Consider the following 26,517-nt stretch of genomic DNA (forward strand, 5'->3'; position numbering starts at 1 on the left):
TTGTGTGTACAATGGTGTGGTTTGAATAAATGTAATGTTGCGGATAAAAAAAATATAGGAATCATATGTGCTTGTAGGATTTAAAAGATCCAAAGTACAAATGCCGAATGAAAAGAAATATGATTGGTAAAGAATTGCCGAATCAGCGAAGGTCAGACTAGGGTCAGGAAAAAAAAAATGACAACTTTGTTAGATCGTTGCAAATACCAGGTGGGAGTGGAGTGAAGAAGCACAAGCTTTGTATTTCTTCCAGAATGAAATTTCCACTCTGGGGTGCAGTGTGCGCTGATATGAAACTTCGTGGCAGATTAAAACTGTGTGCCAGACCAAGACTCGAACATGAGACCTTCGCCTTTTGTGGGCAAGTGCTCTAGCATCTGAGCCATCCAAGCACGACTCACAAAGGTCCCGAGTTCGAGTCTCGGTCCGGCACGCAATTTTAATTTGCCACGAAGTTTTATATCAGCACACACTCTGTTGTAGACTAGAAATTTCATTCTGGAAACATCCCCCAGACTGTGGCTAAGCCATGTCTCTGCAATAATCTTTCTTCCAGGAGTGCTAGTTCTGCAAGGTCTGCAGGAGATTTTGTGTGAAGTGTGGAAGGTAAGATACACGAGGTACTGGCGGAGTTTTATTTATTCTTGTTGAAAAGGAGAAGCATACTAAATTTCCTTGAAAGTAAACAGCCACAAATGTATGCATTACACTGATTAAAATGACAACATTATGAAAAGGATAGTTGCTACTCACCAAAAAGCGGAGATGCTGAGTTGCACGTAGGCACAACAAAAAGACTGAAAGACTGTCAAACAAGTAGGCTTTCTGCCAAAAAGTTCTCAGCAGCTATTGAAATGTAATACAATCACTAACATAAGTGACCTGGTTACTGATAACGATTGTATAAATGCTAGTTTTCTTTGTGCTGTATTTGCTTCAGTTCACTCAGTCACAGGCCTAGCAAAATATCTTCTGGCAAAATATTTTAGAAAAGGTAACTGCAGCTGATGGGCTTTTAGTCCATGCATGTTCTACCTGTTACAGATTAAAGGGTCTGAGTTGACAAAAGGTTTCAGTAGACAGTCCCTTGTGAGGACCTGACTGCAACTGCCTTCTTTCACACTGAATGATTTTTATACAGCATCAGTATTCTGAATCTATGGTTACTTCTTGATTTTCTTGGTGACTTTTTCAAAACCATACTAATGTCTTCAGATTTTGTTTTTCTGATTGTTATTGCACACACCAAGGGTCCCATACAACACTATCACAGTTGGAATAGGTGCCAAAATCTCTTCTGCGCAGGCAAAAGTAAGTCTTTCTGTTGTATTGTTCCACAATTACATAAAAAGGGAAGTTGTCTGTAATTTGAATAGTCTGTCCCAGAGTGCTGGTTGATTCAGTGTTCTTTTACAGGTGTTCCCTTTTCAGTCACCCTTTCGTTTTATTAGCAGGAAAAGGCTGCACAATAGAAAACAATGTTTAGAAAACTTGGGACCCAGCATATTGCGGAAGTCAGATGAACCTCTTACCGGACAGAATGAAGTGGAGACGTGACCAGGGCGGCACACCAAAGAAACAGGAAAAGGAGGCAATAAGGGTGTACACTCTGCTATCCCTACAAGTGAAGAATTGTCACCCACTACACGTCAAAATGAATGCACCGTTCATAGCACAATTAAAAGTTTACCAGAACACAATGTTTGACAGTGCTCCTTACACACCATTAGTCCCGTGAGATTTGTTCACAGTGTACTGTTTATTAAGCCATGTTTTTTCATGGTAACCATGGTTTTTATAATGCACTGTAAGACCTCATATTGCCAGGTGAAGGAGATCCGACAGATGTCTGTTTATTTGTTAAAATGTTTGGAAGTCTTGATCAGCCATCAGCAGATGTGTGAAAATAAACATGAAAATTGTCTTTCATTTAATGTGTACATATCAAACTTTAAAAAACATACACGTTTACAAATTATTAAAAAATAAAAATGTCAAAGTGCCATGCCTACTAAAGACTCTGTACTTATGTACAGTGTTGGCCACAATACTATTGTATAAGATGCCTTTAAAAAAGCTAGAGTCTGGAATGCGCAAACTGGTGACAGGAGGGTAATGTTGTGCCATGTATAACGAGGTGTGGTTCCAACCATTGCATGGAAGTTCACAGCTCGTCACCAGAGGGCACACGTGCGTGTCACGTGACTAGATAGAGCTAGCAGCAGCCTGCATCAATCGTCCTTTGATGCTAGTCGCATTGCAGACAGTGACATGGAGGAGTCAACAGAAGACCAAGATGGCTCTCTTGTGATTCACGCCGTGTAGCATGAGACAGCAGTGAATGCCCAGCGTTTCTCGCAAATGTTGACCACCCTCTAACAAGCGATCAAATCAAAAGGACCAGGCAGTCTCACCTGTGGGCTCGTTCTGCTCCACGACAATGCAAAGCTTCATACAGCCAACTCAGTCGTGGCGTTCCTGCAGAAATTCAAGTGGGAGGTTCTTGGCCACCCTCTATATAATCTGGATCTCTCTCCCTGTGATTACACCATTTTTGTTCCCCTTAAAAATGCTCTGGTGGGCAAACTATTCACCTTGGATGACGACATCCAGCTGTACGTGTGGAACTGGTTAACATCGCAGCCCCGAGAATTGTATGAGACAGCTGTTGGTGTCACAGTGGGAGAAGTGGCTCAAAAGCCAGGGTACATACTTCTAACATACAGGTACTGGTTTCTGTAGTTATGCCTCCGACTTGTTTCTTTTTGAACACCTCTTGTAAGTATGTTTAAGTCAGATCTATGGAAACTGACAGAAAATTGCATATCCATGGACCTGGAAAACATTGTACATAGATACTGATTCTTTAGTAAGCATGGTACATTTTCTTACTATTTTTGTTTCAATAATTTTTAATTAATGCATGTTTGTCATGATTTGTAAAGTGTACATTAACTGAAATACAATTATCTATTTGATTTGAAGATCATTGTTGGTAACCCAAAACCAGTAATCATCCAGTTGCAATTTTATTTTTTGTTGTAATCAAGACTATTAAAATTTTTTAACAAATAGTGTAGAAAGTCTTTATTGAGCATTTGTCATCTCAGTTTGTACATGACGAATTGTTTATTCTGCCACCTTCTAAAACCCAACCCCAGAGACAGAATAATTTGTCTTGTTTTGTATCCAGAATTAATTTTGAGTCTGCACTCACTTTTGGTGCACTGTTTTGAACTGGAACTTTCAGTTAAATGACCAAGTTGGTCCCTACTAAGGCCAAATCTATTCTTTGCTATGTTAAGTAATAGAAAGTGCAGAAAATATGATGACAAAATCTAAATATGCAGTACAAAATAAAAGAATTGAAAATTGATCATCCATTCTTTAAAAGCTGGATGTGGGAAAGGACAAATTATTGAAAGTATGTTGCTTGGTTATCTTCATAAGCTGTTTCTGTCTTTTTTGAGCAATTCCTTAGTTCTTTTGCCATTATAATGTTCTTTTATTCAGTTTCTTATGACACATTCTTTATATCCACTCAAAAACAGGCCGCAGTTGCAGATGTATTAAAATAGCTTCTAGTCACTGATCCCAGTTGACATGCCCAAACAGAAATGGATTTAGTTTATCACAATGCCTTGTGCAGAGTTCTTTGTTGCAGGTTATATGTTTTACTATTGGTTCTCAGTGTTACAAATGTATAGACAAACTTTGAAGTTGCTTTGCCCTTTCTACACTGTATAAAGGTTTTAAGTTGCACATACTGTATATTAATTATAAAAATTAAAGTACCTCGACGTGTTCCAGAAAACGCGAGGAGAATGAAGAAGCTATGCGGAAGCAAAAGGAGCTGTTGGAAAAGGAGGAGGAAGAGAAGAGAAAACTAAAAGAGAAAGAAGATGAGGAAAAGAAGAAGAAAAAGCGACAAGAAGAGGAGGAAGAGAAGAAGAAGCGAAAGCAACTGGAGGAGGAAGATAAGAAGAAGAAGAAACAGCAGGAGGAGGAAGAAAGGAGACGGAAGAAGCAACAGGAAGAGGAGGAGAAGAAGAGAAAGAAACAGCAAGAGGAGGAGGAGAGGCGCAAGAAGAAAGAGGAGGAGCGGAGATTGCGCGAGCAGGAGGAGGAAGAGAAGCGGCGGAAGAAGGAGCAGGAGGAGGCAGAGCGTCAGCTGAAGGAGGAGGAAGAGAGGGAGAAGAAGAAGAGACAGCAGGTGAGATACATGTTGTAGCAAAGAACAAGTGGGATGTTCATGAGGTACACAGAGAGTAAAGAACAGAAAACAATTCTGGTCAATATGGGGGGTGAATCCCCCGCTCCCCAAAAGTGGTAATTAAAAATGTAAAATTACACCTCATAAATTATCTAAAGGTTGCCACCACAAAGCTGTGTGACTCTTCTGCATTTACATAAACAAATATTTGAAGTATTCATTTCTAAGTACTTGAAGTGCTTCTTTGTGGCTGAAATTCTAGCCATGTAATTTTTCACACTATTGTATGGGAAATAATGTCATATGCCTTGGCCACGACTAAGTTTGACTGAAACCTCAACATTCCCATTTTAGACTGCACAGGGAACACAACAGTGAGTCCTGCATTGCATCTCAGTAGGTGTTAAACTCAATATTCATTCTTCGTGTGTGTACAAAAGATTACCAGAATCTCCCTATTTATTCACAGTGCAGTGACAAGAGTTCAGCAACATATATTGGTATGATGTACACCATATCTCTGAAAAACTCACACACTACTATGCTTTCTCAAAGAAGCCTGTACTTGAAGCACTTTCACTTACCTTCCTTCTGAAATATGGATTTTGAAAACTGAATGTTTCCAAAAAGAATGAAGACACTTCTATTAGCATCATTTCACTAAAAACATTCAACAGTTCATCCTGTAAATGCAATGCAGCTATCTGATGAACAGTTGGAAGCCATTAGTGGGGAGTAATAATCGGATGTTTTAATAATAGTTTAGTGGTTGATAGCTGTATTAAAAACATATTCTACGGTATCACCAAAGAATTCTCAAAATGTCTTCTAGAGATAAAATAGGTTTGGGATTTTGATTTCAAGGCAGAGAAAGATACCTCTTTGCCAAAAGCTGGAGTTGCTTACAGAACTGTGCAGAATTGGACTTTGAGATCGTGTGGACTCCAAAGCAATATGATGTTCCTTGTGGAAATTTTAAATAAAGTATAGTGAGATGTTTGTATTTTTTTCCCACCTCCGCGTTGCAAATGTTTTGACTTTTGAGTGAAATGCCCAGTCGATGTGCTGTTGTTTTCACATCAATTCTTCCAACAGTAAGAGTTGTTTAGTTCTTGGGGTGTTGTAAAATTCCTGGATTCATCTCGTCGCTGTGCAGCCTATGAAAAGGATTGCGGAAGACTCCCAAATAAATTCCAAAGTACAGTGCAGTTTTAACACCAATATATTTCCAGGACTCTGGTGTCCGAGCCTGGTGAACTGTACCGGCTACATCACATGTACCCAAAGTTGACATCAAACGACACAGAGTTCACAACAATCAACAAACGAGTGAGCCTACAATACATTTGCTCGCAACCCTAGCCAAAAAACGAGTGCCCCAAGGCACCTGCGTGACCTCTATACTTTTGTTAACAATTACCTACAATGAAAATTACAATTTTATGTAAAATCACAATTAAAAGTTAAACCGAATATGAGATACACATTGCTAAAATTTTAGCAATCTCAGTGCTGAACAAGGCGAACTTATTTTCAACTTAGTTACGAGTTAATATAACATTTTCTGACTAATTGTGTTACAGGTAACAATTACATTTCTAAATTTGTTTATAACAAATCAACTAGTGCCTGAATTTTAGTGCTAACATATATCGGAGACTCAATTAACGTGCTTTATGTATATGTTCAATTTAAATTTTTGTAGTAATTTTATAATGATAGGTTTACTGGTACATTCGGACCATGTACTACATTTCTTTAGATTAGTTACAGTATTAATTTCATATTTATACTGTGTTTTTCAAAAAGAGCAATGTTAATCAGCAAAGCATCGTTTTCGAGTTATATGTATACTGAAATAGTGGTTATTTTTGTATGTAATTTGGAAACAGGTCACTTTACAATCAGGCAATTAGGACTGGTGTTTATCTTTAATGCTCTCCGATGGGTTCTGATCGGTATCAATGACATACAGTAATATTTCAATAGAAAGTCGTTGAGATGATAGCTTATTATTTTGCTACACCTGTTTTCATGAGACTACTTCTGTAATTGTTTTAGCCTTATGTAAGGAGCAAAATTCTTTCAGTAATTTTCAGATAATGATCTGAAGGTAAGCTCATACTAATCGTTCACTCTCATAAGTCCCTCAGTGCATTGGCTGACAGAAGAAGCATTTTGATAGAAACCAAAAAGGCATATATGATTTCAGGCCAGTGTTGTCTCTGGTCACTACCAACATTAGCTTTCAGTACTGTTTGCTAATACATTGCAATTATTGTAAACATATTATTTCTGTGTAAACATGTTCTTGCGATTATGATACCATATACGGAGGACATCCAGTCCTTGTATTTGAGACTAACAACATGTGTGTGTGTGTGTGTGTGTGTGTGTGTGTGTGTGTGTGTGTGTGTGTGTGTGTGTGTGTGAACTTGTACACACACTGAACACAGTATTGTCTGATGGTTAAAGTTGGGTGCACTGATAAAGCTGCCAGTAATGGCTGAAGCCATTTGACTTCTATTGAAAAAGCTACTTCTGCTACACTGAGTGTGTCTGAATGAACAATTAGTAAAAATGATTGAACAAAGGCTAATATTTTGAACACTCCCCCCCCCCCCCAATATCTCTCTCTCTCTCTCTCTCTCTGCACTGAAAGCTTAGCTACAACTCCCGCTTCCTCTCCCCTCCCCCCCCCCCCCCTCCCTCCCTCCCTCCTTCCCTCCCTCTCTTTTCCGCTGTCTTCACCCAATGTCTGAATTATGCCATGAATGGTTTCATTCACAATTTCTGTCCAGGACTTTGTACTGTTGCCTCTTACTTTACTGTTATGTTTATTTTATGGCAGGAGGCGAAGAAGATTGAAGAAGCAATGAAAAAGGAAAAAGAGAAGGCAGCACAAAAACGGGAAGAAGAAAAGAAGCGTAAAGAAGCTGAGAAGGAAAAGAAGAAAAAAGCAGAAGAAGCAAAGAAGAAAGAAGAAGAAGAGAAAAAGAAGTAAGTGGATCAGTAAATCCTTGCAGTGTTTGATAGACACTTAACTCGATGGTTGTGAATTGTTGCTATTATTCTTGACACTCTCAGAAATTTGCTAATAAAAAATCCACAGCACGCTGTTCTGTGCGAGTATGTCACATGGTATTTGTAATATTTTTAGCCTACTAGCCGCTTATGTTGAGATATTCCATGGGATTGCCCTGTGCCAGAGAGGAGTGTAATTGTCATTGTCTTACATTGAGTACTATCAGCTGCCAGGTGCAACCTTTCTCCTCAAGGGAGCAGGCCTGCACTTTAAAAGTCGGAATAAGGCATACTGTAATTACCTCAATCAGATGAAAGCTTGCCAACTGATTGTGTTAAAATTGTGGTCAGCTTACGCATTAGCAGTGAAAGATCTCCCTGATTGGTTGCCTATGGTGTATCAAAACTTGTGTTTAACATCAGAAAACTTTGAAGCAAGGTGGAGTACTAATAAATTGTTTCCATTATGCCAGTATTTCATTACCTTATGCTGTATGTGTTGGGCTCTGCTGTGGTTTAGAGACTGCAACTGTTTGACATAAAAGATAAATTTAAACAATTATCTGTGCCAGCCACTTTTATATCCTGTTTTGAGGTCTTACACCCTCATTTTCTGGTGGAGTCCTACATCTGTATTAGTCAGCCACAATATTATTGCACCTGGGAGTGAGGATGTTGCAGTTAGCTTGCACTTGAAGCTGATCAGTGTGTGTTCTTTGTTTTCGTGACCAGACAAGTTGCTCATGAAGCTGTCCGGACTTCCCCACAGTGCAAATAACAGTTTTTAAAAAGTATGTTTTTGTTTACTGTAACGTCACCACTTGTTTCCGATAATGGGCATGGGAGTTAAAGTGCAGTAATTTCGTGATTGGGTAGTACCATATCCGGAGCATTTGTGCTGCCCTTTAGTGTTTGTGGTTCCTTTTCATGTGTGTGCTGTCCTTTAGCGATTAATATTAATTTTTGTAATTATCGTCTGTAGTCTTTTTACTGGAACATCTTTCAAGTGATTTGTTGTTGTTGTTGTTGTTGTCTTCAGTCCTGAGACTGGTTTGATACAGCTCTCCATGCTACTCTATCCTGTGCAAGCTTCTTCATCTCCCATTACCTACTGCAACCTACATCCTTCTGAATCTGCTTAGTGTATTCATCTCTTGGTCTCCTCCTACGATTTTTACCCTCCACGCTGCCCTCCAATACTAAATTGGTGATCCCTTGACGCCTCAGAACATGTCCTACCAACCGATCCCTTCTTCTCTTCTCCCCAATCCTATTCAATACTTCCTCATTAGTTATGTGATCTATCCATCTAATTTTCAGCATTCTTCTGTAGCACCACATTTTGAAAGCTTCTATTCTCTTCTCGTCCAAACTATTTATCGTCCATGTTTCACTTCCATACATGGCTACACTCCATACAAATACTTTCAGAAATGACTTCTTAAAACTTAAGTCTATACTCGATGTTAACAAATTTCTCTTCTTCAGCAACGCTTTCCTTGCCATTGACAGTCTACATTTTATATCCTCTATACTTTGACCATCATCAGTTATTTTGCTCCCCAAATAGCAAAACTCCTTTACTACTTTAAGTGTCACATTTCCTACTCTAATTCCCTCAGCATCAGCCGACTTAATTCGACTACATTCCATTATCTTCGTTTTGCTTTTGTTGATGTTCATCTTATACCCTCCTTTCAAGACACTGTCCATTCCATTCAACTGCTCTTCCAAGTCCTTTGCTGTCTCTGACAGAATTACAATGCCATCGGCGAACCTCAAAGTTTTTATTTCTTCTCCATGGATTTTAAAACCTACTCCGAATTTTTCTTTTGTTTCCTTTACTGCTTGCTCAATATACAGATTGAATAACATCGGGGAGAGGCTACTACCCTGTCTTACTCCCTTCCCAACCACTGTTTCCCTTTCATGTCCCTTGACTCTTATAACTGCCATCTGGTTTCTGTACAAATTGTAAATAGCCTTTCGCTCCCTGTATTTTACCCCTGCCACCTTTAGAATTTGAAAGAGAGTATTCCAGTCAACATTGTCAAAAGCTTTCTCCAAGTCTACAGATGCTAGAAACGTAGGTTTGCCCTTCCTTAATCTTTCTTCTAAGATAAGTCGTAGGGTCAGTATTGCCTCACATGTTCCAGTATTTCTACGGAATCCAAACTGATCTTCCCCGACGGCAGCTTCTACTAGTTTTTCCATTCGTCTGTAAAGAATTCGTGTTAGTATTTTGCAGCTGTGGCGTATTAAACTGATTGTTCGGTAATTTTCACATCTGTCAACACCTGCTTTTTTTGGGATTGGAATTATTATATTCTTCTTGAAGTCTGAGGGTATTTCGCCGGTCTCGTACATCTTGCTCACCAGATGGTATAGTTTTGTCAGGACTGTCTGTCCCAAGGCCGTCAGTAGTTTCAATGGAATGTGTTCTACTCCCGGGGCCTTGTTTTGACTCAGGTCTTTCAGTGCTCTGTCAAACTCTTCACGCAGTATCGTATCTCCCATTTCATCTTCATCTACATCCTCTTCCATTTCCATAATATTGTCCTCAAGTACAGACCCTCTATATACTCCTTCCAACTTTCTGCTTTCCCTTCTTTGCTTAGAACTGGGTTGCCATCTGAGCTCTTGATATTCATACACGTGGTTCTCTTCTCTCCAAAGGTCTCTTTAATTTGTCTGAAGGCAGTATCTATCTTACCCCTAGTGAGATAAGCCTCTACATCCTTACATTTGTCCTCTAGCCATCCCTGCTTAGCCATTTTGCACTTCCTGTCGATCTCATTTTTGAGACGTTTGTATTCCTTTTCAGCTGCTTCATTTACTGCATTTTTATATTTTCTCCTTTCATCAATTAAATTCAATATTTCTTCTGTTACCCAAGGATTTCTACTAGCCCTCATCTTTTTACCTACTTGATCCTCTGCTGCCTTCACTACTTCATCCCGCACAGCTACCCATTCTTCTTCTACTGTATTTCTTTCCCCCATACCTGTCAATTGTTCTCTTATGCTCTCCCTGAAACTCAGTACAACCCCTGGTTCTTTTAGTTTATCCAGGTCCCATCTCCTTAAATTCCCACATTTTTGCCATTTCTTCAGTTTTAATCTAAAATTCATAACCAATAGATTGTGGTCAGAGTCCACATCTGCCCCTGGAAATGTCTTACAATTTAAAACCTGGTTCCTAAATCTCTGTCTTACCATTATATGGTCTATCTGATACCTTTTAGTATCTCCAGGGTTCTTCCATGTATACAACCTTCTATTATCTTCAAAATTTGTAATTCGTGTACCATGTTATGACAAGTGACAAATTATACCTTTTTTGTAGTGAAATAAAGTTCAAAGCACATAGCTTACGTTCATATCCAGTAAAAGAAACTCTGACCTAATCTACTGATCCAACTGAAGACACAGGTGTAAACCATCAAAACACATCAAGAAGGAAAATAAGTGACTGAAAGAGATAATTGTTGTAATTCACCTTTTAAGTATTTCTTCGTCGTCGTCAGTTTCTCCTCACACCTGGAATTCTCAGGAAACATAACATTTCAAGTTTGAATAGCTACCCTGTACACTTGTCGTGACCCTCTGACTCCCATAAGTGAGATGCCTGACTGTCGGTCTACTAGAAGACTCGACCTCGTTCACCTCTTTTTTCGGTGTCGCACTGCCCGTACGTAACATCGCCTGACGTGGCAGGCAGTTTGGGTACGTTAAGACTGCGAGTGGTCCTAACACACCATTCTGGTGCATTTGCAGTGTTACCTGTCTACCCAGTCGAGTCTCCCGTTTTGCGTCTGCTGAAAATTATACAATGTGATGCGTCCACAGGCAGGAGGAGGAGGAGAGAACGAGGCAGCGGCGGCAAGAACAACAGGAAAAAGCACTGCGCAAGCTACAGGAACAGCAGGAGAAGGCGCGCCAGGCGGCAGCACTGCGGCCCGCACCCTGGACTGCTGCACCTGCGCCGCCCGCCGCCACCGTGCAGCAGCCGCTCACCGAGATCCAGCGCCAGGAGCGGGAGCGCGAGAGGCAGCTGCAGCTACAGCAGCAGCAGTTGCAACAGCAGCAGCAACAGCAGCAGCTGCTGCAACAGCAACAGCAGGTGCGTAACAGGGCTGTGCTCGAGGTCTGACAGCATTTATTTTCTGTATCAGAGTAACAGTCGATTGAAAAAAAACTAATAAAATATAAGGTGGAATTGTTGTCCGATACTTCACCGCCTGACACAAAAAGTGGAGATCTGGGAAGGGAGGAGGCAACAAAGTGAAACATCCTGAATCGAAAGGGTATGTAATGTTATTTCGGCAATTACAGACTCGCGTCAAATTTACAAAGAACTTGCATCCGGGGTAGTGCAGAGCTACGATTCATCTCGGAACACAGCGTGAAACAATTCATCAGTAGTCGGTCCTCTCTAGTAGCGGCACCATTCAGAGAGTAGTCATTTGTTGTGTTAATGGTGGTGTATGCATGGGATGGTAATTCCTTAGTCCGGATGCAGCTAGCAGAAGTGGGGTGACACGTAATATTGCAGGGAACTTGTCGGATGGCAGATGCAGGTGTGAAAGGGTTAAGAGATGATCTTTGCAAGACAATGTGGTCCTTCCATATGACGGCCGGATGTGATCAACCGGAATCTTTAGGCAAGTGTGCCTGTCCCCCATTTGCTGTACAGTCCGAACTCGAGCCAATGTCTCACCAGAAAGCCCCGCAAATCTGGATGTTGCACAGTTTAACCAACCGGCCAAATGGAGAACGACAATGAGACCCCCATCAAATTATATAAAGTGCTTATAATACTAAAGTGCTGATAATGCTGTCTAGAATGAGTACATGATCTCTCCGTGTTCTTCACAGTGATCACTTGGCATCTGACACCGTTCACTCCCCTTCTACTCTGCCAGGCCTAATAACAGTACTAATGAACTGTGGTGGCCATTCTCGCTGTCATTTTTTGTTGGGCATTGTATTTTCAGGAGGTGAACTGTGTAATAACGCGTGCGCGACTTACCCTTAGTGAGGGCAAGGGTAGGCAGAGCTGATGGGGGGTGTACATCAGAGAGACACAGACAGATACAGAGAGAGAGAGGGAGGGATACAGGAGGTCCTATCCTGTTTCCCCCCACTGTGTCCTCACAAGGGTAAGAGCATGTTTGTGGAAAGAACATATGTATTGAGATTAGTGTGTCTCTGAAACCGTGCTACCCACGTCTTCATTGTAGGTGGGCTCCTCTTGTCTAGGACTCCCTCTTCTTAAAACAATATATTCAGTATTCAGAATCAGCCATTAAATCAATATCAAATAGTACTTAATTTGTTTTTCCTGGATTAGTGTTGATTGTTTATACATTTATTCTCAGGAACTCTGCGTATTTTCAAAGCAGGCAGGTGATTTGTGGGATTTCTATTAATGTGTACGAACAAGTATTTACTCTGACAAAGTTGCTGTGATTGCCGCCTCGTATTGAAGAGGCACATTTTCCTTCAATGTAGCTCACCATGTGCAAATAAAAATCAGTTCCACACAGTACGTACACCTTTACATTCAATACTTGACTCCATAACTTTTTAGTCGAGAGTTTCATTTGTCAGTAAGATGGTGTAGGGATGCGTGTCACTCCTTAGGTAGTGCTATTACCACAAGGGAATGCAAGATAATGTGTGTAAAGTTTGGGAAGTAGGAGACAGGTACTGGTGGAAGTGAAGCTAAAGGCGGGTTGTGCTGTGCACGTGATTGCTTAATAGGTAAGAGCATTGCCCACAAAAGGCAAAGGTTTTGTGCTCAATTCCTAAAGCACTTTTAACCTACCAGAAAATTTTTATACAGGACTAGCTGTCTGATCAGCCTTAAGTGTTACCTTTTCTCTGTTCAATTTGACCAGCCTTCTTTTATTGGAAGTTCACTCTTGCTGCTGTATGTCATTCCATTACTGTTCATTTAGTCAGATGCGGGAAACTGACTAAACGTGACATCGAGGCAGGCGTGCATATTGGACATGGTCATTAATCTGCTTGGCAGATTTGATCTGAAGCCGGCGTGCCTCCTCGAATCTCGAAAGTGGTATGCTAACGCGTGCGATTATCTGTACAGGTCAGCCAAAATAAATTTATGTAACTTGAAATAATGAGTTGTCATCTTCTTTCGTAAGTCCTCAGTTGTCAGGTTGGTTGGTGGTAGCTCACCATGCTTTTGTGTTTTCAGCTCTCCTCTTGAAAGCAGTACAGGGATTGCAGTCGGTACATCGCCACAGTCTGAGTGATGTATTCTGGTCTGTCTGCCCCTTGCATTATTCCTTCCTCCTATTTCATAAGTTATACTCATAATGACACCATCGTGTCTTGGCAGATGGTCGACCCCTGTCTCCTTTCACTGTCAAGTTTCCGAAGACATGGCTCCTCTTCCTCTGCTCTGGAAGGCACAACTTCATTCAATATTTTGTCTACCCAGGCAGTCCTTACAAGGGAACCTCCCCATCGCACCCCCCTCAGATTTAGTTATAAGTTGACACAGTGGGTAGGCCTTGAAAAACTAAACAGATATCAATAGAGAAAACAGGAAGAAGTTGTGTGGAACTATGAAAAAATATGCAAAAATATACAAACTGAGTTGTGCATGTGCAAGATAGGCAATTAAACTTTTCACTTGAGGGAAGAATTGAACCCAGGACCTCTTGTTCCGCAGCTGCTCACACAAACCACGGGACTACGGCACTCCTGAGTTCACACTATCCTTGATGTCGTCTTGCGCATGGACTACTCAGTTTGTATATTTTGCTCTTTTTTTTCTCTCACACTACTACTTCCTTTTTTCTCGATTGATCTGTGTTCAGTTTTTCAAGGTCTATCCACTGTGCCAACTTACAACTAAATCTGAAGGGGGTGCGATGGGGAGGTTCCCTCGTTAGCATCCTGCACTAGCCACATATCTCAAAGCTCCCCCCACCCCACCCCACCCCACCCACCCCCACCCCCCACCCCACGCTTAATGTGTCCATGTATCTTTGAGGCATTTCCCAAATGTTGGTATGCAAAATTCAATTTGCAGTACCCTTCTGTTCATATCTCTCTGTACAGGCCCTGATTTCTCATATTTTTGCTCTTGCCGTCTTGTTAAGTGTATGTTAGGGACAGAGAATCATTGTAGAGTCAGGTGCAAGTGGTGGTTTTCAAAATGTTGTCAACAGTTTTTTGTGGAAAGAATGTCGTCTTCCCTCCAGGGATTCCCATTTCCCTTCACAAAGCATCTCCGTGATGCTTGCAAATTGACTGAACCTACCGGAAACAAAGCTAACTACATGCCTCTGAATTAGTTTGATGTCTTCCTTTAACCTGACCTGGTGGTGAAGCCAAACACTCGAGCAGTATTCAAGAATAGGTCACCCAGGTGTTCCATACACAGTCTACTTAATAGACCAGCTACACTTCCCTGATATTCTCCCCATAAAATTGTAGCTGACCGTTTGCCTTCCTTACTATCCTCCTGATGTGCTCATTCTATTTGCTGTCACTTTGCAATATTACACCTAGATATTTTATCCGTGTTACGTATCAAGCTGCACACCGCAAATACTGTATTCGAACATTACTGGGTGATTTCTTCTATATGTCTACATTCATTTCCATTTTTGTACATTTAGAGCAAGCTGACATTCATCATCTGGAATAGAAATTCTGTCCAGGTCATCTTGTATCCTCCACCAGTACTCGGTGACGACACTTTCCCGTACACCAGCAAACTGCTGCAGATTGCTACGCACCCTGTCGGTCAGCTCATTTACGTGTATACAAGAGCAGTCGTATTGCACTACCTTGGGACACTCCTGACAATACCCTTGTCTCCTATGAACGCTCGCCGTCGAGAACAGCACACTGGTTTCTATAACTTAAGAAGTGTTCGAGCCACTCACATGTCTAACACCCTAATCTGTACGCTTAGACCTTTAACAGTCTGCAGTGGAGCACTGTGTCAAACACATTTTGAAAATCTAGGAATCTGCTTGCTGACCTTCACGTATGATTCGTGTCGGGGAAAGAGGAAGCTGATTTTTGCACAGGCGATGATTTGTGGACAGATGCTTTTCCGTCTCAACAAAATATCTCTGACCTCAGAATACAGAGAAAACAGGTATTCACATTCTATTTGACGTTACTTTCCAGAATGCGAATGCAGCGGCACAGAACTCCGCAGGTGCGCAGACTGGCAACGGCAGCAGCGTGTTGGGAGGCCTACAGCTGCGGTGGGCGGAAGTGAAACCGCCGGTGCCCGCCGCAAAGTCGCTGACGGAAATTCAGCAGGAGGAGCAGGAGAACCTTGCCAAGGTTTGTGGGCTGTTTGTGTTCTGTGGGAGAAAGCAGGGGGTGTGAAATCAGCATAATGTGGAGCCTTTTTATGTGCTTTCCATGAGAATATTTGTGTGTTGTGGGGAGGGGTGAGCTTAGCTGTGGAACATCTGGTACAATTTTGACCAAACTTGATACAAATGTGACTTGCTATTTGGAAACAATTACCATTTGGAATTATAAATGTTTATAATGGTGTGAAAGTGGTGAGATGTAAAAAGTAAGTGAAAACAGTACATATTAGTGTTCAATTGATAGCAATTACAAACTGCTTTAACTATTTACTGCATATTATCTTCCACCTTTCCCCTATTACAATCGCTCTTGCTTTGTAGGAGTCCATACTTCAATCAGTAAAAACAACCCTTATAGGATAACTTTGTTGCCCGTGTGTCTGTTAACACATCTTTTTTTCTCAGGAATGGGTAGAGGTATCAAGTTGAAATTTATGTCAAATACTATGGTCGATGATCCCTTGGCATTGTAAAAGAAGTAAGCTTCTAAGACAGTGCTCCCAAAAGATATGATCATTTAAGTCACGTATTTTGATACTAGCAGACTCTCTCATCAAATGCACTGAACTCTCAGAGCACAAGTCCTACTTGCACTTCACTGCCGCCCCCCCTCCCTGTACCCACCCTCCCTGATGCCCCCATACCCACTGTTTATTTTAGATTGCTGTGAGTCTTTGCCCATAGATACACATTCGCTGAAGCACCAAAGAAACTGGAATAGGCATGCCTATTCAAATACAGAGATACGGAAACAGGCAGAATATGGCACTGCAGTCAGCGACGCCTAATATAAGACAAGTGTCTGGCACCATTGTTAGATCGGTTACTACTGCTACAATGGTGAGCTATCAAGATTTAAGTGAGTTTGGATGTGATGTTACAGTCTGTATACAAGCGAAGGGACACAGCATCTCCGAGGTAGCAAAGAAGTGGGTATTTTCCTGTATGACAATTTCACGAGTGTACTGGGAATATCAGGAATTCGGTAAAACATCAAATCTCCAACATCGCTGTGGCCAGGAAAAGATCCTGCAAGAATAGGACCAACAATGACAGAAGAGAATTGTTCAACATGACAGAAGTACAACCCTTCTGCAGATTGCTGCAGATTTCTGTGCTGGGCATTCAACAGTACTGGTGCATGAATTTCACTGTCAAGAGGTATAGGAACGATCTTTGCTTTAACTTTAAACTCTGTTTTTTCGGGACCAGGGTCCCTTACCACAAATTGATATATTTACCTTTCTCCATCGTCTACAATCTCTGTTGTGGGCTATACAGGATGTACATAAAGTCCGGGGAACACGTTCAATTATTTATTGCACAAGAACTAAACATTGTACAGATGTCATACATATTGCATTTTGAAGAGAAATTCTGATTTTCGTTTTAGAAACATTTGACGTGTGACCCATGAGTGACACAGCAGATGTCAGTACGGTAATCAAATTCTTGCCATACCCATCGCAGCATGACATTGTTGACTGTGCAGTTGCTTCCTGTATTCTATCCCGGAGCTCTGCTACTCATGTGGTACAGGTTGTACATACATCAGGTTTTTAATGTGTCCCCACAGAAAAAAGTCACACGAAGTGAGATCTGGTGATCAGGGAGGCCATTTCCTGAAACAGCTTTCCTCTTCTGTAGCACGGCCAATCCATCGATGTAGCAGCTCCGTGTTCCGGTGCCCACGAACTTCATAATGAAAATGGGGTGGAGCCCCATCCTGCTGAAAGATGACTGGAAAGTCCAATCGCATTTTAGGCATCAGCCATTGCTGCACCACGTCCAAGTAGAAATATGCAGTGACAGTGCTCTCGGCGAAGAAGAATGGCCCATACTGTTTTCGACATGAGAAGCACCAAAAAAAAATCCCTTTGTGGAATCACACTCCAATTCAGTGCATTCGTGTGAGTGCGTTGTACCCCATATTCGACAGTTATACCTGTTTACTGTCCCATTAATGTGGCTTCGTCATAAAAAATTAAGCGATCAACATTGCCATCCCCATCCTCATTCAATTATTGAAAGAAAACTCAAAACGCTTGTCTTTGTCGTCATTATTGAGCTTCAGCACTAGCTCCAACTTGAATGGTTTCATAGACAGCTTCTGTCCCAGGACTTACCACATTGTCATTGGAGTAATTTCGAGTTCACCGTATGCACAACGCACCATTTTCTTTGCACTCCTTATAAATGTCCCTCATATGTGCTCTACATTCACTTCACTCACACTGGGATATCTGCTTCCCTTTGCCGGGCACAACCAACCCATCATAATGAATTTGTTGTGCCAGTGGTAAATGGTCTTCCTTGTTGGTGGCTTCTTACTGTACTTGGTTCTAAACATCTGTTGAATGGCTATAGCACACTTGTTTTTGTCGAATCCGACACACAGACTGCTCGCTCCGCACCTGAATTTTGCCACATTTACAACTAGCGCTGACTGTCGGCAAATTACCAAACTACACTGTGGTGGTAGACATGAAAAAAAACTTTCAGGCTTGCTCTTCAAAATGTTTGGTTCTTGTGCAATAAATAATTGAAAGTGTTTCTAAACATAATGTACACCCTGGATATGTAGTGGCTGATTCTGCGAGCAAGTAACTCCAGTTCAGATAGCGTCCGATAAAATGAGAAGTGTGCAGTTGTGTGAACAGCAAACGTTAGGAGTGTGGGTTGCTGTTGCAGCAGCAGCTGGAGCGCGAACGGCTGCAGCAGCAGCAACAGCAGCAGCAGGCGGCAGCGGCACCCACCGTTGCCACGGCCAGCATCTGGGGGTCGGCTTCCCAGTCACTGTCGTGGGCTGCTTCTGTCAGTGCCGCCTCGCCCTGGGGAAACACCGGTGTCAATTCCAACTCCACTGGTAAGTGTAAGAGATAGTATCAGACAGGATATAAATAACTGGAAATCAAATGTGACCACTCGCAGTGTAGGAAGGGTAAAACTAGGATGCACCACAGACGTGCGTGTTGACCCAAACCTCTGTACATCTCATTTATCAATTGCACTCTTAATTGATTAAACAGCAATATTATAAAATGGTATGTGTATGTCATGTATTTTGTGTGTCATTGCATCAGTTATTAGATTGTTTTTGTGCTGGAGTTAATACCAATGTTGTTTAAAGTAAGAAAGGGTTTGGTGTTACAACTATGGTAACAGTTATAAATATGGCACAGAAAGATCTGGCAGAATGTAAATAGTTTACTAGTAAAGGCACCAACTCACTGAATAGTAGAGGTGTCACACCATCAAGACTCATAAATGAACCCATCATCCCTTACTGTTTTGTACACCACACGGCTCCTTTCTAGCCTAAACTCCGTGTTAGCCATATATTCTGTGGCCCCTGCATTCTCAAAGTGCTGCAGTCCAACTGCCCAATTTATATGCATGTCAGCGACTCAGCACTTCAACTATACCTTGAGGGGGATTGGTTTTCATCTGTTATTTGAGGTAATGTCTGTAATATATGGAAGCAGTTCTTTTTCAATCTGCTACCATAACTGAAGTCACCACTACTGACTGTGCTTAGGAGAATTGACAGTAGCAGAGGAAATCCAGAGGAAGGGATTGTCTTTCCCATTTGCGGCGTTAGCCCAGATGTCTTCGATCGGCATAATTCAGAAAGGTTCTGGAAGTAGAAAGTTTTAGAACGAACACTGTTGCAGTCGCGACAACAGCATCTGTGGTTGATAAACCACCTCTCTCTACCCAGAAATAGTATACCATGTCAGAAAGAGGACATTGTGTCCTTGTTTGAAAAGTCTAAGTCAAGAAAGGTAGAAATGATTTTGAACAACAAGCAGATTTTCTGAATTGGCACAGGCAATTTAAAAGCGCATGCTGCAAGCTGTGAAATAAAAATCTTGTTGGCTGGTCAACATAACAGTAGTAGTGTAAGCTATGTTTGGTGTGAGCTATGTTGACCACACATCAGGAATGTTACATCGTAGTTTGCAGCATACTCTTTTGAACTGATGGTGACTACTATCTTATTCAACAAACAGGTAAAGGTGTTCTGAAGTGCTCTTGCAATTGTGTTGTAAAAAATTTTAAAAAATTGCATCATCAATTGATCACTCAGTCTCCATAAATGATACGTAACTTTTTTCACACAATGTCAGCTAAAATATTGGAAAGTAATGGAAGATATTTTGCATAGTAAAGAAACGGAGAGAGCCACCATTGCCATAGTGCGTACAATTTAATCAGCCCATCAACTTCGTTATTTTCTTGTAGGCTATGTTGTAGTAGCAGGCTGGGTCCGTGCCATGTATCATGAGACACGTAAAAATGCAGTTATTTGAAAAATAAACACAGCTGCCTGCAATTGGTTTTAGCATAAAGAAATAGTAGGCAACTGAAAATGTAGCATCAAAAGTTTTTTTCTTTGTAAATAACACCTACAAATTAAAAAGGCGGTCATGCTACATAAGTGAAGTCAATGCCTCAGTCTTTTGAAATTCACTGTTAATGATTGGGGAGCTTTTTGACTGGAATATTTGCTTTTGCAAAATCTTCAACACCTTTTTTTTCCCCCCGAGATAGTCTGTTTCCTTCTTTTGACTGTATTTGTTTTCAGAAAATTGTTTCTGTTGAGAAGCAGCAGCATTTTTCTGCAGGTGAACAAAACACATCTGTGATTTAAGGTGTTCCTCAAAATCACGAGGAACATTTACTAAATGTTCTCGTTTCAGCCCCTATAGTTTCACAAGTTTCATATTGTAGGCAGCACTCTACATAGCCTTCAGATGCAGGTATCCGTATATCTACGGTGATCTGGCAGCGAAGAAAAGCACGCTGCGTCGTTGCAGCGAAGAAAAGCACGCTGCGTCGTTAGGCAAAGGTGTCTTATCTGTCATCGTCCCAAGAAGGCCTAGCAGACCTGTCGAGTCTTCCATACGTGCAGGCTGGCCGCACACAGCCGTGGCTCCCGCAATGTTGTAACATGCGAACACTCTCATTTGAAGTGATCGACGGATCACAAACGAACACCTCATTGTGCAAATGTATGTCTCTGCTGGTAGTGCTGACACACTCATAAACCAGTTGAGGTATTCAAAGATTTGTGCACACTGGGTTCCTCACTGCCTAACAAAAGACTGAAAAGAACAACGATGGATCATTTGTGCAGAGTTGCTTGCATGCTACAAGGCTGATTGTGGCAATTTTTTGTCAATCATCAACAAATGCAATGAAACGTGGGTTCATTTCTTTGAACTGGAAACAAAATGGCCACAGAGTGTCGCCGAACATCCCCCCTTGAAGAAAAAGATGTACCCTCAGCCGGTAAAGTCGTGGTGACAGTTTTATGGGACTAGGGAGTTATTCTGTTTGATGTCCTCCCTCATGGTGCAACGATCAAATCTGAAGTGTATTGTGGTATCGTAAGGAAATTGAGGAAACAACTTCAGCAGGTTCGTTTCCACAAAAATGCAATTCCCCCTCCATGACAACGCAAGGACTCATACAGGTGTGCACACCCAAGAGCAGCTAACAAAACTTCGGTGGACTTTCCTTCTTCATCCACCCTACAGTCTGGATCTTGCACCTCCCGACTTCCATCTGTTGGGCCATATGAAGGATGCAGTACATGGCTCTGACGTCAACCAGTAGAGTTGTGCCATGCGGACATACAGGTCCTGCCGTTAAGGTGGTGCATAAGGTCGTCACTTTGAAAAGTGAATGAAAAATATGGGCTTGTAAGCAGAAGAGTGGGGGAGTAATTTGGCATATTGGGAACCCAAATAAAACCAACCTCCTTTCAGAAAAAAATGTGTTGCGTTACTTATTAAATGCCCCTCATATTTTCTTTCTCCACCCAATTTGATAATTGCAAAATCTGCAGAACATTAATTTCGGCCATTCGTGAGCATTCTTAGCCCTGCAACTGATACTTGACAACACTATAGGTTGAACCGAAAAGGCACTTAGCATAGAAGTAGAACTAAAAACAATGCTGTTCACACATTAGGGGAAAAATTTCACCATTGTCAGAATACATTAACACATTTTGTTTTCAGCCACTGTAGTGCATAGTGCTGGCATTATAAACTGGCAGTTGGCCCCTCTCCCTCCCCCCCTCTCTCCCCCCTCTCCCTCCCCCCTCTCCCCCCTCTCCCTCCCCCCTCTCCCCTCTCTCCCTCTCCCCCTCTCCCTCCCCCCTCTCCCCCTCTCCCTCCCCCCTCTCCCCCTCTCCCTCCCCCCTCTCTCCCCCCTCTCTCTCCCCCCTCTCCCTCCCCCCTCTCTCCCCCTCTCCCTCCCCCTCTCCCTCCCCCTCTCTCCCCCTCTCCCTCCCCCTCTCTCCCCCTCTCCCTCCCCCCTCTCTCCCCCTCTCCCTCCACCCTCTCTCCCCCTCTCCCTCCCCCCTCTCTCCCTCTCTCCCTCCCCCTCTCTCCCCCTCTCCCTCCCCCCTCTCTCCCCCCTCTCCCTCCCCCTCTTTCCCCCCTCTCCCTCCCACCTCTCTCCCTCCCCCCTCTCTCCCTCCCCCCTCTCTCCCCCCTCTCCCTCCCCCCTCTCTCCCCGCTCTCCCTCCCCCCTCTCTCCCCGCTCTCCCTCCCCCCTCTCTCCCCGCTCTCCCTCCCCCCCTCTCTCCCCCCTCTCCCTCCTCCCTCTCACCCCACTCCCTCCCCCCTCTCACATCTCTCACCCCCCTCCCCCTCTCCCTCCCTCCCTCCCCCCTCTCTCCCTCTCTCTTCTCTCCTCTCCTCTCCCTCCTCTCCTCTCCCCCCCCCTCTCACGCCCCCGGGGGGTTCGGGGGTTAGAATAGGCCCGCGGTATTCCTGCCTGTCGTAAGAGGTAACTAAAAGGAGTCTCAAACTTTTCGGCCTTATATGATGGTCCCCTGTTGGGTTTGACCTCCATCTCTCAAAATTTTCCGAAGAGCGAGCCGATTGGGGAAGGGCACCTTACTTGGTGCATTGTGTCCATCTTGCGATCAGACCTTTCGCCAGCTTATACACCGTTGAACTGCAGTCCTGTCCGCTCTCCGTCTCTTGGGCATGACTTTTTCTGCGTGCAGATAACACCTTGCACTGTGCAGTGCCTCTTACTACACCGACGGCGACCATGGACCACATGTTACCTAACATCCAGCACGGTAGCCAGTCCGTTGTGGTGGGGCCGCCATGTACCCTGTTGGTTGTAGCCCCCTGACAACACAGGGATCGCTCTACTGATGTCTGCACCGTTAACTCCCCACGTATGCCAAGGAGTAGATGCCTATCCTCCTGGGGTATCGGGACTCCCGGCAACGGCCATCCTGCCAGGTGGCTCTTGCCGTGGCTGGGTGGCGCCCGTGGGGAGGGCCCTTGGTCGGAGTAGGTAGCATCAGTGCGGATGACCCGCAATGAAGCGTGGTACATCGTCTCTCGCTGGTGGCCAGCCGCCAGCAGTCTCTAAGCGTTCTCGGGCTCAGTTTAATGTTCAGAAGTACGATCCGAGAATGTTCCCCTCCCTGGCCACACCGTGGGAGGAACGTAAGTCTCAGGATGGCAGTAGCAGTTATTCGCCCCGCTTCTTAGTTTGTACGAGGGTTGATGGGGAGTCATTTCTCTCCACAAAGCCTCAGTTCTTCGTCGAGCATTTAGAGGACAAGTTTGGGGAGGTGGAGGGCTTGTCAAAAATGCGCTCTGGGTCAGTCCTGATACAAACGGCATCCTCTGCCCAGTCACGACGGTTACTCTCTTGTGACAAGTTGGGGAATGTTGCCGTTACGATCACACCCCATAAGAGTTAAAATATGGTCCAGGGAGTTATTTACCATAGGGATCTTCTTTTGCAGTCTGATGAAGAGCTGCGCGCCAATTTAGAGCGCCGAGGTGTACATTTCGTCCGGCGCGTTCATCGGGGTCCGAAGGAAAATCAGATTGCTACCGGTGCCTTCATCTTGGCCTTCAAAGGGGATACATTACCGAAAAAAGTCAAGATGATGGTCTACCGATGTGACGTTAAGCCCTATATCCCTCCCCCGATGCGATGCTTTAAGTGCTGGAAGTTCGGCCATATGTCTTCTCGCTGCACTTCGAGCCTCACATGTCGAGATTGCGGACGCCCATCACATCCCAATACTCCATGTGCCCCGCCTCCCATCTGTGTCAACTGCGGGGAGCACCATTCACCTTGCTCGCCAGACTGCCGAATTTTCCAGAAAGAGCGTAAAATCATGGAATACAAGACCCTGGACCAACTAACCTATACTGAGGCCAAGAGGAAATATGACCGACTCCATCCTGTGAGAATGACATCTTCCTACGCTGCTGCTACAACACCTGTGCTAGCCCCGTCTGTTTCTCCAATTGTGGCCGGTTCGATGAGTAGTAAAACTCCTCCTGTCCCCTCGCCAGTGGGGGGCTCTACCCACCGGGTTGCTCCTGCGCCACCTACCTCAGGAGCAACACCATCCCACCCATCGGGGACGTCCGTCCCCACTTCTAAGCTGGAGAAGTGTCCAACTTCTTCGGCTTCTCGCGCTCGCAAGGGGTCCCTTGGGCCCCTCCCTTCCCAGGTTTCCGCCAGCGAGAAGCTTGACGACCGACAGTGGTGTAAGTGCCCGCAATCAGCTGGTCGTAGGGCTTCATGATCCTCCTCCGTCTCGGAGACTGAATCGGTGAAGCCCTCCCAGCCGGTGCGACCCAAGGAACAGCGTGAGAAACCCAAGAAGAGCTCTCAGCCCAAGGAACTCGCGGTGGCAGCCATCCCACCACAACCTTCTAGCTCTGCGTCTGAGGATGCGATGGAGATTCTGGCGTCCGCTGAGGACCTCGATCTCGCCGGTCCATCAGACGCCATGGAAAGCACTATCACAGGTGCTAAATCGGAGGCAGCAGGTGACCCAGTGGTGTAATCTCCCTTCCCAGTCCTGTCAAGCCTTTCTCAGCCATGGACACCACCATCCTCCAGTGGAACTGCAGCGGTTTCTTCCACCATCTAGCTGAGCTCCGCCAACTTATCAGCCTTCACCCTTTCCTCTGCATTGCTCTGCAGGAAACTTGGTTTCCGGCAATGCGAACCCCCACCCTCCATGGCTATCGGGGTTATTATAAGAACCGGGCAGCTTATGAAAGGGTGTCTGGTGGCGTCTGCATCTATGTCCTGAACTTTCTTCACAGCGAGTCTGTACCTCTCCACACACCTTTAGAGGCTGTAGCTGTTCGGGTGTGGACGCCACAGTCTGTTACCGTGTGCAGTCTTTACCTTCCACCGGATGGTGATGTTGCGCAGCATGTCCTGGCTGCTCTGGTAGCTCAATTGCCTCCACCTTTCCTGTTACTGGGCGACTTTAACGCCCATAACCATCTGTGGGGCGGGTCAGTGGCAACAGGTTGAGGCGCCATCGTTGAGCATTTATTGGCGCAGCTCGATCTCTCGATCTTAAATGATGGTGCCTTCACACACTTCAGCGTGGCGCATGGCACATACTCCGCCATTGACCTTTCCATCTGTAGCCCTAGCCTCTTACCGTCTGTCCAATGGAGAGTGCATGACGACCTGTGTGGTAGTGACCACTTTCCGATCTTTCTGTCACTGCCACAGCGTCAGTCTTCTGGGCGCCCTAGCAGATGGGCTATGAATCAGGCTGACTGGGACTTGTTCTCCTCCACTGCCGCTATTGAGCCTCTCTCTAACGATGCCACTGATGCAGTGGTTCAATCGGTCACCACCGGCATCGTTACTGCCGCTGAATCTGCCATTCCCCGTTCTTCTGGGTCCCTTCGGCGGCGGACTGTGCCTTGGTGGTCGCCTGAGATCGCTGAAGCGATTAAAGATCGCCGGCGGGCGCTCCAGATTCACAAGCGACATCCCTCAATCGACCACCTTATCGCCTTCAAACGGCTGCGTGCGCGAGCCCGCTGCATTATCCGCCAACGCAAGCAGGAGTGCAGGGAGCGGTATGTGTCCACCATTGGCCTCCATGTCACTCCATCGCAGGTCTGGGCCAAGATTCGCCGCCTCTATGGCTATCGGACCCCTGTCAGTGTCCCTGCGCTCTCACTGAATGGAGCAGTTTGTACTGACTCCGACGTCATTGCAAACCGCTTGGCAGAGCACTTTGCTATGAATTCCGCTTCTGCCAACTACCCCTTGGGATTCCGCTCCATTAAGGAGCGGATAGAACGTCAGAGTCTTTCTTTTCGCACTCACCATCCTGAATTGTACAATGTTCCATTCAGTGAGTGGGAATTTCGAAGTGCCCTCGCCGCTTGTCCTGATACCGCTCCTGGGCCAGATAGCATCCACTCTCAGATGCTGAAACATCTTTCGGTGGACTGCCAGTGACGCCTCCTCGATCTTTACAACCGCATTTGGGTCGAGGGTGAGTTTCCGTCGCAATGGCGGGATAGTCTTGCTGTCCCCATTCTGAAACCAGGGAAAAACCCTTTGGAGGTGGACAGCTACCGTCCCATTAGCCTCACCAACGTTCTTTGCAAGTTGCTTGAACGGATGGTGAGCCGGCGCTTGAATTGGGTACTGGAGTCTCGAGGCCTTCTGGCTCCGTCTCAGGGTGGGTACCGTAAAGGCCGCTCAGCTGTCGACAATCTGGTGAGCCTGGAGTCGGCCATGCGTACTGCATTTGCCCGCCGTCAGCATCTGGTTGCTGTCTTTTTCGACATGCGGAAGGCGTATGATACGACATGGCGTCATCACATCCTTTCTACGCTTCATGGATGGGGTCTTCAGGGCCCTCTGCCGATCTATATCCACAATTTTCTGTCGTATCGTACCTTCCGCGTGCACGTCGCTGCCTCATATAGTTCCTCCCAAGTCCAGGAGAACGGTGTGCCACAGGGTTCTGTTCTCAGTGTGTGTCTGTTTTTAATAGCTATTAACGGGCTCGCTGCGGCCGTGGGAAATACTGTCTTCACTTCCCTGTATGCTGACGACTTCTGCCTTTACTACA

General features: G+C 44.3%; 1 protein-coding gene across 20 annotated transcripts in view; it reads left to right on the forward strand.

The window, feature by feature from the left end:
* Positions 1-26,517, forward strand: part of LOC126295205 (GRB10-interacting GYF protein 2) — a 169,072-nt gene that overhangs the window by 108,959 nt on the left and 33,596 nt on the right. For 19 of the 20 annotated variants that reach the window (XM_049987532.1, XM_049987536.1, XM_049987521.1 and 16 more), the window contains 5 exons: positions 3,811-4,213; positions 7,065-7,213; positions 11,086-11,359; positions 15,415-15,576; positions 18,303-18,477. In XM_049987532.1, the coding sequence (XP_049843489.1) occupies positions 3,811-4,213; positions 7,065-7,213; positions 11,086-11,359; positions 15,415-15,576; positions 18,303-18,477 (1,163 nt within the window). The remainder of the gene's footprint in view (positions 1-3,810; positions 4,214-7,064; positions 7,214-11,085; positions 11,360-15,414; positions 15,577-18,302; positions 18,478-26,517) is intronic. The other variant, XM_049987524.1, reaches the window with a different exon arrangement.

This window comes from Schistocerca gregaria, chromosome 11 (assembly GCF_023897955.1).
Source record: "Schistocerca gregaria isolate iqSchGreg1 chromosome 11, iqSchGreg1.2, whole genome shotgun sequence".
Classification (NCBI taxonomy): domain Eukaryota; kingdom Metazoa; phylum Arthropoda; class Insecta; order Orthoptera; family Acrididae; genus Schistocerca; species Schistocerca gregaria.